Here is a 12,445-nt window from a genome sequence, read left to right on the forward strand (position 1 = left end):
TATTGACAAGAGAGGAAAGGTAGGAGAGACAACACGCAGAACTCGGTCCAGTTATTTTCACGGTGCATGTTGGTTTCCTCAGTCAATTCTCACAAGCCAGTAAGACCGGCGTTTTAGCCGAAGGTTCCTGTCCCGCTCTTGTGTTATGGGCTGAACAGTGTTGCCCCAAAGGCAAGTGTTAAAGATCTAACCCTCCGTGTGACTGCACTTAGAGATGGGGCCTTTAAGAGGTAATTAAGGTTAAATGAGATCATAAAGGTGAGGCCTTAATTTCATAGGACTGGTGTCCTTATAAGAAGAGAAAGAGCTACCAAAGGTAGCTCTGCCTCTGCCCTCCCCACCTCCCATACCAAACACACAGAGAAAAGGCCATCAACAAGCAAAGGAGAGGAGCTTCACCAGAAACCAATCTTGCTGGCACCTTGACCTTGGACTGTCTGCCAGCCACCGGAACTGTGAGAAAATATCTATTGCTTAAGCAACCCAGACTGTACTTTGTGACGAAGGCCTAAGCGATCTAAGACCCCTAGAGATCACAATTGAATACCTTCTAGGAACCCAAGCATGCTTGGCTCTGAGCATCCTGGGTGCCCAGTGTCACTGCAGCTGACTTCCTGGGCCTCGCTGCCCAACTGGAGTTCCAGTCCCATACTTTTTACCTGCCTTTAATTCTCCAAACCAAGTTCCAGCTTCCTTCCTTTATTCCCTTAGCTCTTAGTCCCATATTTCTCTTGATACTTACAGTGTTCTTCCATTGGCCCGGAAACCCATCTGCAACTCAGAGACGTTCTCTAAGGAGGTTATTTGTGTCCCATTTCTCCTCTGATATTCCCACTCCAAGCAGCTTCAGACATGGACTATAAATTGTCCCTGTGTGTATATGGGAGGGCTCATGCCAAGGAAAGAGGCTGAGTTTTCCCTGTAAGGAAAAACCAAGTGCTCCTTTTTGAGGCTGAGCTGACTCTGAGAAGGACCGGATCCTGTCATATCATGGAAGTTTCCTGGGAGTCCATCCCCAGCTCGGGGATTCATCCCGGCATCAAGTTAATAAGCCTAGGATTGAAGAAAGGGTTTTGGAGTCAGATTCCTATGGGTTTGATTTCTGGCTGCAAGCCCTACTAGAGAATCTTAAGCAAGTCATGTCATCTCTCTGAACCGCAGTTTTCTCATCTGTTAAAGGGAAATAATGATCCTTGCTTTGTAGAGTTGTAATGAAGAGTTCACATTCTTTTTTTGAAATGATTGGTTTGGGTTTTTGTAGGCATTTATTCCATTCCCCCTATTCTCCGAGTCCAACTGGCCAAGAAATCTGAACGGTAGTTCACACCCTGCAGTATAGCATTGGTGTGCATGTGGTGGGGGAGGTGGGGAGGAGTGGAGGGATGGATACCTTTTTTTTTTTTTAATTCTTATTTATTTATGATAGTCACACAGACAGAGAGAGAGGCAGAGACATAGGCAGAGGGAGAAGCAGGCTCCATGCACCAGGAGCCCGACGTGGGATTCGATCCCGGGTCTCCAGGATCGCGCCCTGGGCCAAAGGCAGGCGCCAAACCGCTGCGCCACCCAGGGATCCCGGATGGATGCCTTTTAAAAAATCTGACTTATCCCATTTTGTTCAGGAAATATCCTCTCAGAAAATGCAGACTAACTGCAATCTCTGCCCCCAGCACATCTTTAGGAAGGCAGAACCATTCTCCAAAGAATGCATTAGTGAGCAATCATTCCCAGACTCACTATCAATGACCTCGGCAATGTGGTTTTGTTTTGTTTTCAATGTATGAGTGAATGAATAAATAAAATCTCTTTTTAAAGGTCTGGTTTGGGAACATTCCTAGCTTCCCTGGGACTGTTTACTCTCCCAGTCCCTTTGGACTTCAGAATTGAACGCAACGAGCCCAGCAACTCAAGGTCTGCAGGAAATGCCCTTCAGAAACAGATACTTTCTGAAGTCATTTTTCTGGCTGTTTCTCAGACAAGACACTTGGTGATACCATTTCGGGTAGGTCACGCCTTGCAATGGGAACACTTTGCAAAGTAGGCCCACATCGTACCCCCTTGCCTGGTTGTGTTATTTTGAAGTCAAAGGACAGCACAGAGAGGTGGAAGAAAGAACACAGGGCAACTACAGAACTCTGTTCTTTGTGTGTCTACATGTGGGGACCTGCAGCCTGTCCAGTGTGGGCCATGTAGGTGAGAGGTATGATCCCACTGGTATAGAGGAAATAGCAGTAGATTTAGAGCCCAAAAGATTGGGATTTAAATTCAGTCTCCTAACTGGTTATGCAAACTTGGGCAACCAGTTTCCCTTCAGAAGCCCTTGTTGCTTTACAACAAAAGGGAAATGGTTAACAAAGCCATCCCAGCGGGGGTGATGAGAGAAGGCAAAAGGGCTTAGTTGAAGAGTAAAGGACTAAACACACGTAGTGTACTAGAACTCCGGCGTAGAGTCAGACAGACTGGATGCGTTACACTATACCATCATCCATCAATATCCAGCGCCATTCCCCGGAGTCCAGCTTGGTCATGCGACTTGGCCAACGTAAACCGAAACGGTCCTTGGGCCCCAAGGCGGACTTCACAGGCCCATCGGCAGTTCCCCAGCTCTTTCCCCCCTTCCTTGCCCCCGTGATGAGAACGCGCGCGTGAGGAGGAGCCCGGGGACATCAGGGTCCTAAGCGACTGAAGCACAACTCTCCGGCTGTTCCTTGATGGGTTCCTATCACCAGCTCGCCCTTTAGCTCTTGAGGGATTCGAAGACACGGAGATTTAGGGACTGATGGTTATTGCGGCAAAACTGGCCTCACTGATGCACCTGGGTACTGCTTCTTTGTGCCACTCAATGGACCAAAGGAAAACAACAAACGACCCGGCCCACGGCCACACTCGCGGGCCGACTGAACGCAGCCCGGCCCGGCAGAGGGCGCAGGCGCCGCCCGCGCGGGGCGCTACTTGCCGCCGCTCTTGGGGAGGGGCCGGTAGACGCCGACCACCACGGCGTGGTCCCTCTCGTACGGCTCCAGCGTCAGCTGCTCTTGGGGCTTCAGGTTCTCCTGCTGCAGCTTCCTCACCTCGGAGGCAAACACCGCCTCGGCGGACGCAGTCGAGTCGATGCAGTTGGCCTTGATGGAGATGAGGAAGTGGCCCCCGTTGCGCAGGAAGGTGTGGGCGTTCAAGGCCACTATGCGGGACTGGTCGGGCTGGGCCACGTCGGCAAAGATCACGTCCACCATCCCGATGAGCATGCGGTACTTGAGGGGGTGCCGGGCATCTTCGAGGACCGGGATGATGTTGGTTCGCTTCTTGGCCACGTTGACCAGGTCGCGGCCAGCCCGGTGGGAGAACTCGACCGCGTAGACCAGGCCGTCGGGGCCGATGATGTCGGAGACGTGGGAGACCGTGGTCCCCGAGGCGGCGCCCAGGTACAGCACCTTGGACTTGGGCTTGATGTGGATCTGGTCGACCCCGCCCAGGATGGCGGCCGCCAGCTTGGAGCGGAAGGGGTTCCAGGCGCGGTACTCCTGCTTGACGCCGCCCGCGGTCACCGTGAGCCGCCGCTCGCCGTACACCGACTGGCCCGGCACCATGTTCAGCGTCACCAGCGCGTCCTCCGCGCCGCGGTAGAGGAACACGCCCTCGTGCCTGTGCGGCTCCACCGACGCGCTCGCGGCGCCCTTCCTGCGGCGGCTCTTGCTCCTCGCCGCGCCCCCGCGCCGCTGCCCGCCCCCGCCCCCGCCGCCGCCCCGCCGCCCGCGCCCCCGCGCCCCCGGCCCCGGCCGCCCAGGACACGGGGCCGCGCCCCGGAGCCGCCCTTGCCCGCGTGGCCGCCCTCGCCGCCGCGCCCGCCCCCGCCCCAGCCGCCGCGGCCCCCCCGCCCCCGCCCCGCCCCGCGCGAGCTGCGCGCGGACTTCATGGCGCGCCCCGGGCACCCGGCACCCGGGCGGCAGCTGTCGCGGGCGGCGGTCCCGCGTGGGCCAGCGACCGGCGGCGGCGGCGGCGGAGCTGCTCGACCGCGGGCCCCCGCCCCGAGCCGCCCTGGGACGCGGCGGCCGACGTGCTGACATCACAGCCGCCGCCGCGACCCCGCGGCCCCCGGAACCCCCCGCCCCCTCCACCCCGCCGGCGCGCTCGCCTCGCCTCCCCCCTCCCCCTCCCCCCTCCTCATCCCCGCGGCCGCACCCGCACCCGCACCCGCACCCGCACCCGCTGCCGCAGGCGACGAACCGAGCCCCGCCGCCAGGGCTCGCTGCTGTGCGGCCCCAGGGAGCTTCCCCGACCCTCTGAAATCCCTGGGTTGCCGCGGGCAAGCTCGGGGAGTTGAGCCCCGACACCCCGTCTGTACAACAGAACCCGCTTCAGGGGCTCCTCTTCAGGCGCTGCCTGCACACACTCATCCCAGCCACGGCCCAGGACCATCACTCGGGGGTTTTCTTCTTTTTTTGTAATGTATTTCTTTTGTTCTTTTTATGGAGGTAGAGTTTGCATACAATAAAACGCACCCATTTTTGTTTGTTTTAAGCAAATGTATTGCCTCTTAGAGCTTTTGCCACTTGTGCAAGAGTGACTCTCACACCCTTATACAATGTTGATGAGGATGCAAGTTGGTGCGCATATTCTTTTTTTTTTTAAGATTTTATTTATTTATCCATGAGAGACACAGAGAAGCAGAGGCACAGGCAGAGGGAGAAGCAGGCCCCATGCAGGGAGCCCGACGTGGGACTCGATCCCGCGTCTCCAGGATCGGGCCCTGGGCCAAAGGCAGGCGCCAAACCACTGAGCCACCGAGGGATTCCCTGGTGCGCATATTCTGACAAGCCACTTACGCCATATACCTATACTTTGACTTAGTCTACTTTGAAAATGTTATCGTAAAGGGATGATCCCAGCGGTTACCAATGATGGTAATTAAAACTTTTAGAGCGGGGTGGTGATGGCAGTAGTGACCATGATCATTGTTGTCAGGGAAGTGGCAGATGTGAGACAAAGTAGACCGATCCAAGGGAAATATTTCAAAGATAGAAGTCACAGGGCTTTCTGATGGACTGGATGTAGGAAGTCAGAAAGAGGAAAATTCCAAGCCAGAGATTGCCAAAGTACAGTGCCTCCCTTTAAAAAAAAAAGAAAGAAAGAAAGAAAGAAAGAAAGAAAGAAAGAAAGAAAGAAAGAAAGAAAGAAAGAAAGAAAGAAAGAAAGAAAGAAAGAAAGAAAAAAGATTTATTTGTTTCAGAGAAAAAGAGCATGAGCACATGAGCAGGGATTGGGGGGTGGGCAGAGGGAGAAGCAGAAGCAGACTCCCCGTTGAGCAGGGAGTCCAATGCAGGGCTCAACTGCAGGACTCCAGGATCATGACCAAAGCTGAAGGCAGACACTTAACCAACTGAGCCACCCCGGGCACCCCTGTGCCTCCCCTTTTTGGTTAATAGTCTACAAGCTGCAGCCCTGGCTGCTCTGTTTAGCTCTGCTCTCTTCTATTAATTGTGCTAAATACCAGAATTTGTTCTGGGAATATGCAACAGCAAAAAAATGTTGATTCTTCAGTGTGAATGGAGACACATAGGCTTGAGCCCTAAATCCTGTAACAAACCTCAGTAGAAGCCAAAATCTCGTGTTTACTCCTTAATTCTAGTCTATGTCTCAAAAACCCTGCTCTTTCAGTCTTCGGCATCTTTTTGAGCATTAAAAATAGGGGGCATCTGGGTGGCTCAGTCTGTTAAGCATCTGCCTTCCTCTCAGGTCATGATCTCAGGGTCCTGGGATAGAGGCCTCACATCGGGCTCCCTGCTTGGTGGGGAGTCTGCTTCTCCCTCTTTCTCTGCCCCCCCCCCATTCGTTCTCTCTCTCTCTCTCTCTCTCTCTGAAAAAAATAAAATCTTTAAAAACAAAACCAAAAAACACTGGGTGGCACAAAAGGACAGAAAAACAGGCATAACGTGGAGGCTTGAGCATTCAGTCAGCACCTCGGACAGCGACACCACCAGGGACCATTTTTAGCTACTGTGACTGGCTTGGGACCCTCCTAAGAGTGGGGGAAGGTGGTGTATGTAGCTGGAATAAGCAACCTTCCCACCTCCCTATTAGTAGAACTAAGTGCCTCCTCCAGAGAAAGACAAAACATACCTGAAGATCAGGGCAGATGTTAAGCAGAGTGTACTGAATGCGCACACACCAAACTTTTATTTCATCCTGGACCCGAACTCTTCCTGTATCAAATCCATGGACACTGACACCAGGTCTGGTTTTCTCAGAGGGCTCCTTAATGGGGGCCATAAGTTTACGTCCTGGAATGTGGACAAATTGTCAAAGAGTGCAAAGTACAGTTCTTGAGGTGGATGATTGTTATAAAACAAACGCTCTTCTTAGAGGTTTTTGCTCTCATTACAAATTGAAGAGTGAACTACGCTTGGTGCCTTGGTTTGGATTTCTCCCAAATCAGACCCTGTAACGGCTGATTTTATGGACCAACTTCACCGGACCATGGAGTGCCTGCATGTTTGGTCAAACTTATCCCGATGTTTTTGTGAAGGTGTTTCAGGATGAAATTAACATTTAAACAAGTAGACTACATAAAGCACTCTGCCCTCCATAATGTGGTTGGACCTTATTCAATCCATTGGAAACTTAAATAGAGCAAAAGGCTTACCTTTCCCAGAGTAAGAATTCTCCTGCCTGATAGCCTTTGAACTGGCACATCGATGGACTCTTCTTGGTTCTGTAGCAGCCTGCCTGCCTTCAGACTTAAACTGCAACACTGGCTCTGTAGATTTTGAACTCACCAGTCTATAATTGTGTGAACCATTTCCTTGGAATCTCTCTTTCTATATATATAGATGTGGATGTAGATATAGGTACAGATATAGATCAATCTATTTATCCTGTTGGTTCTGTTTATCTGGAGTACAGACCCGGAGACCAGAACATGGGTCCAGTTGGTTTTTTGAGAAGTGATCCCAGGAAGCACATCTAGGGGATGAGCAATGAGACAGGAAGACAGAAAAACTAAGATTGGGTACATTAATTAGCAGATTACCACAGTGGGAGATGGGGGCTCAAATGTCTTGAGCACATTCGGTGAAACTGTGTGGAGGGCATCTCAGAATTTTTCTATCACAGGCTGGAAGGCTAGGGCAGTAGTTCACCATTCTCCTTCTCTATTGTTGGGAGTTGTTTCTGGGCCATTAACTCTCCTGCCCTTCGAGTTGCTCCAGTGTGTGGCTCAGCAAACTCCTCTGATGCTGCAGAGAGTCACTAAGCAGAGAGGCAGGCCCTTGGGGTAAGGAGCTGCTATCCTGGTGGAAATTGTTTACCACAACTGCAGAGCTGGGCCTAGGGGATATTGGGTAAGGCACTAACAGTGCCTGCTTCAATTGGCTACTGTATATCATATACAACCAGAACTCTGTAACCTAGAAAAAGAGCATGAGTTCATTAACCTTATTACATCAGGAAAGAAAGTCACACTATAAATGTACTAACACTACCTGTAATACGAGTATTCAACCTAGCAGTACAAACCTCTCCTCAGTATTTTTCACTCTAGTGCACAGTTTCATGGAGGTCTTCAGTTGTATTTGAATAGTTTATTACTCTTTTGCTTTTATGCAATGAATTCTCTCCATTATGCCTCCATACCATAGAAGAGGATCCATAACTAACAACAAGAGATGCACCCAACTTTTACCTAAGATAGTTTAGATAATTCTGTACAACATTCCAGGTGTAAGCCTTTGAGGGCATACCTGGAGACACATTCCAACCTTTGTCTTATCACTTTCTGCAATGCTGTTATTAACATTTCTTTACCACAATACAAGCAAGTATCTCCCAGGTCCCTGTTCCTAGTCTGTTTTAAATGGACTTAAGTGGCCTTTCTAGTGTACTTACCGTTCATTTCAGAACTGACATACTCAAGAGTGTCATGCATTTTCATGTAATTTATTAAATGGAATCCACTAGGAGGGGTGTCCAGTGATTTCAAACATTCAACCTAATGAGCAACATCTTCATGAATTAATTAATTAATTAATTAATTAATTAATTTATTTATTTATTTTATTAAATATTTTTATTTATTATCTTCATGAATTTAGAGTTGTTCTTTGGGAGTATTACTGTTAACTGGCAACAGCAGTGGGCTACCAGCAGTGCCCATATCCCAGGTATTGCTGGTCCACTCTGCTCAGTAGATTTCATACCAGGGCTTGAGGCAGCCTCTACTACACTCTAGCAATGACAATTTCTCCAGATATCTTCTCCTCCACCCTCTTCCCCCATCACTTTCTTCACATTACTGCTGTCACTTTCAACAATATGTTAATGGTTCCAGAAGCACCTTCCCTTAGGTATGCAAGCCTTGGCAGCTTCCTTTAGGCTTTTTCCCACTGCCTCATTGCTGGTGACAGCCTCAGAACTGCTAAAAACTAAGTTTTCAAATCTTGCTTTTCACCAGAGGCATCCTTACCCAGAACAGGGTTTGATGACCCCAGAGACCCTTTCTGTCTCCTGGCTTTGGTTCCTACCTGGCAAAGCCATTATTTTATAGCCTGTCTATTGAGATGCTATAGCCTGGGAGGACCCATCAGCCTATGACTTTCAATCTAGTTGAACATGCTCTGCCTATCCTGTACATGACCCCAGAATGCTACCAAGGCAAAGACTCATGCCAAGTACAGGCATCTTAAGATGTCAAAAAATTCTTCCACTAAAATTTTTGGCTGGAGCCACTGATAACATTGAAATCTGTGTCATTCCCAAAGGTTCATGAGAAGTAGGTCCTATCTACTCAAGATGTTTCCTAAAGTAATAATTTATCATTATGACCAGACATTTCTTTCTGACAGACAATAAGAACAACTATAGCCACTTAAACTTGTGTTTACAGTTGACTTGTTATTCCATAAGATATGCTCTATAGTAATGTTTGTAATTATATCTGTGACTGGGCCATAGAGTTCATATGGAATAGACCAATCCTACTTAGAGACTTAAAAAGATACATGAGCAACTTTTTTTGCTCTATTTCTCTCATACACTAATTCTAGAAAACTGCCTAACAAATGAGTAGCCATGACTTAGGTAAAACAAGCTGGAAGGCTGTGTAACCTCATTCCCAGTCTCATTAGAATTTAAATAGCCATGCATGAAGTGGCTTCCCCAACCTGGTTTCTAAAAACCATGGTTCACTTCCAAAGGTGACTCCAGGGATTTGCATCTCCATCCCCAGTGACAGCCATAGCTGTATTTGATCAAGATGCTTACATTGTCATCACTGGGGAAGAGTGCAGAGAACTCACATTCTTTTTTCTGTGGTTTGGCCTAGGGTTTGATATAGTAATTTCTACTCACAACCCATTGGCTGGAACTAGTTTCTAACTGGAAGGCAGCTGGGAAACATGAGTGAGATAATCAGTGAACAATAAATGTTTTTGCCATAAGTATCTATTGCATAGTGCTAGGCTGGCACACGTTGATCAGTGTACCTAACACAAACAAAACAAATGAAATTTACTGTTCAATGTGCATATATTTAAATTTACTAATCAAGGCAAAATATACTTTTTTGTGAATACATGACTAAAACCTAGACTCAATCAAATCCCAGCTACGTATCTAACATAGTTTGTTAAATAAAGTAGAAAAAAGAGAACTGTCTCTCTTTTCCTAGTCTCCATGCCTTAGAGAATAGCTCAAGTTCCTCAGTTGGGATTCCATTAATATTTGACTCTTTTTTGGGGTGCCTCAGCAGTTGAATGTCTGCCTTCAGCTCAGGGCGTGATCCTGGGTCCCAGGATCAGGTCCCACATCTGGCTCCCTGCATGGGGCCTGCTTCTCCTTCTGCCTCTGTCTCTACCTCTCTCTGTGGGTCTCTCATGAATAAATAAATAAAATCTTTAAAAAATATATTTGGCTCTTCCCTTACTGAGTGGGTACTTTATGTTTAGGGTGGCTCAGACTCTCCCTTTATTGCCCTCTGCAAAATTATTGACTGGTACTCAGTTAATGCTTAGAAAGCTTTGATGGGTGTATTAGTTAGGGTTCTCCAGAGAAACAAAAATTTATTTTCTCACAGCTCTGGAAGCTAGAAGTCCAAGCTTAGAATGTCATCATGGTCAGTTTCTGGTGAAAGCTCTCTCTTTCTGGTCTGTGGAAGGCTGCCTTCTCACTGTGTCCTCACTTGATGGGGAGAGAGAGAAAGAGGGAGGGAGAGAAACGAGCTCTCTGGTGCCTCTTCCTTATAAGGATATTAATCCTGTTAGTGTCATAACCTATGACCTCGATTAACTTTATTTACTTCCTTATTCCAAATACAGACATTGAGAATTAGGGCTTCAACATATGAATTTGGGGGAGACACAATTCAGTCTAGAAATAATGAGCTACTTTACCAAAGATCTTCTTTCTATAAGAAACAGAAATCATTAGTAATTCCTCTTTTTTACAGAATTGAGAAATTGAGATTCAGAGGTTAGTTGGCTGTCCACAAATCCTACAATCTACAAATCCCTACCAACAAATTATCTAAAATCCTTACAAAAACACAGTAGGTCTAATTGAGCTTTTGTCAGTTCATAAAACTTTACCTTCCACAAGCATTGTCTATACTTAACATCATGAAACTGTTGGCCAGTTGGAAATGCATAGCACCAAACAACAAAATAAAGCTTTTTTTTTTTTTTTTTTTACCCCATGTATTTTCACAAACCTCAATAAAATTTCTATGACCTAACTGAATATTATTTAACTAATTTCCTAGGACCATTAATGCTGGCCACTTGAGCTAATACTGGCCAAGAAGGAAAGTCAAAGACTGACAGGAAAAAATAATTAAAAATTAGATAAAATTCCATCATGCCCTAGTTTAAATTCTCTTAGTATTAATTGTTCAATGGAGGAAAAAAAAAATCAAGGCTGCCAGATGACTCACCATTTATCCAATATATTAAGAATAATTTCTCTATTACCTCATTTGTACTATTAGTTTGCTCTGCTTTCTAAGAATTTGATAGCCAGTAGTGAAACCACAAATATCACCATAAAAATTAAAAACAGCATATTTAAATTTCAGTTGCTCTCATGGCTCCTCTTTGACACTAGTGAACTCTACATAACCTGTTTGTGGCCACATTCTTGCCCATATGGATTCCCCCATCTCACTAAGAATTTTTTATTTTGTCAGTGGGGCCAAATCAGATCCTGACAGAAAACTTTTTCTTAAATAACCCCATGGTTCCTTGTTAACCCTAAGTAATTCTGACTGCAGTTTAGCTTCATTTGTAACTTCATTTTGGCTTCTCTGCTCTTTAAGAATTTCTAGGCAAATGGAGAAAAATCAAGGCTTCCAGAAATAAATAATCAGAATAAAATTGACCCCTCCTGTACTACTGACCCCTTGATGATTCCAGTTTGCCTTTGGAAGTTCTCCCAGGTGTCAGAGGCCATTTTAAAGGAAAAAAGTTAATTAAAAAAATAAATTTTTATTTTTCCCCTTCTTTACTGAGATACAACTGACATATAACATTGTATAAGTTTAAGGTATACAATATGATGATTTGATGTATGTGCCATGTAATGATTACCACAAAAAGGTTAGTTTATACATCTGTCACTTCACATAGTTACAATTTTTGTATATGTAGTGAAAACTTTTAATACCTACTCCCTTAGCAACTTTCAAACATACAGCATTGTTAAGTGTAATCACCATGCTATACATTACATCCTCAGAACTTACTCATCTTATAACTGGAAGATGGTACCCTCTGACCACCTTCACCCATTTCCTCCACCCCCTGGAAACCAACAATCTCTTCTCTGTTTCTATGAGTTTGGTTTTTTTAGATCCCACATAGTGAATCCACAAAGATTTCACCTGAGATCATGTAGCATTTGTTTTTTTCTGACTTATTTCATCTAGCATAATGACCTCAAGTTTCACCCATATTATCATAAATAGCAGGATTTCCTTCTTTTTTATGACTGAATAATTTTATATTATATATATATATATATCACACAATTTCTTTATCCATTCACCCATCAATGGACATTTAGGTTTTTTCTGTATCTTGGCTATTGTAAACAGTGCTGCAATGAAAATGGGGTTGCAGATCTGAAACAGTAATTTCATTTCCTTCAGATATACATCCAGAAGTAGATTGCTAGATTATAAAGTAGTCCTATTTTAATTTTTTGAGGAATCTCCATACTATTTCCCATAGTGGCTACACCAATTTACATTTCCACTAACAGTTAACAAGTTGTTTCCTTTTCTCCACATCTCCACCAACACTTATTTCTTGTTTTTTTGGTAATAGTCACTCTAACAAGTGTGAGGTATTAATTATCTCATTTAGGCTTTGATTTGCATTTTCCTGATAATTAGTGATGTGATAGCCATCTGTGTATTTTATTTGGAAAATGTCTGTTCAGATTCTTTTAAAATTGGATT

General features: G+C 46.0%; 1 protein-coding gene across 1 annotated transcript; it reads right to left on the reverse strand.

Moving 5' to 3' along the window:
- Positions 1-1,478: 1,478 nt before the first annotated feature.
- Positions 1,479-3,913, reverse strand: FBLL1 (fibrillarin like 1). Its single transcript, XM_038533749.1, is given in 2 exon segments — positions 1,479-3,745; positions 3,748-3,913. Coding segments are annotated over 2 exon segments (963 nt in total). The 3' UTR covers positions 1,479-2,948.
- Between the last annotated feature and the right edge of the window lie 8,532 nt (positions 3,914-12,445).

Source organism: Canis lupus, chromosome 4, assembly GCF_011100685.1.
Source record: "Canis lupus familiaris isolate Mischka breed German Shepherd chromosome 4, alternate assembly UU_Cfam_GSD_1.0, whole genome shotgun sequence".
Taxonomy (NCBI): Eukaryota; Metazoa; Chordata; class Mammalia; order Carnivora; family Canidae; genus Canis; species Canis lupus.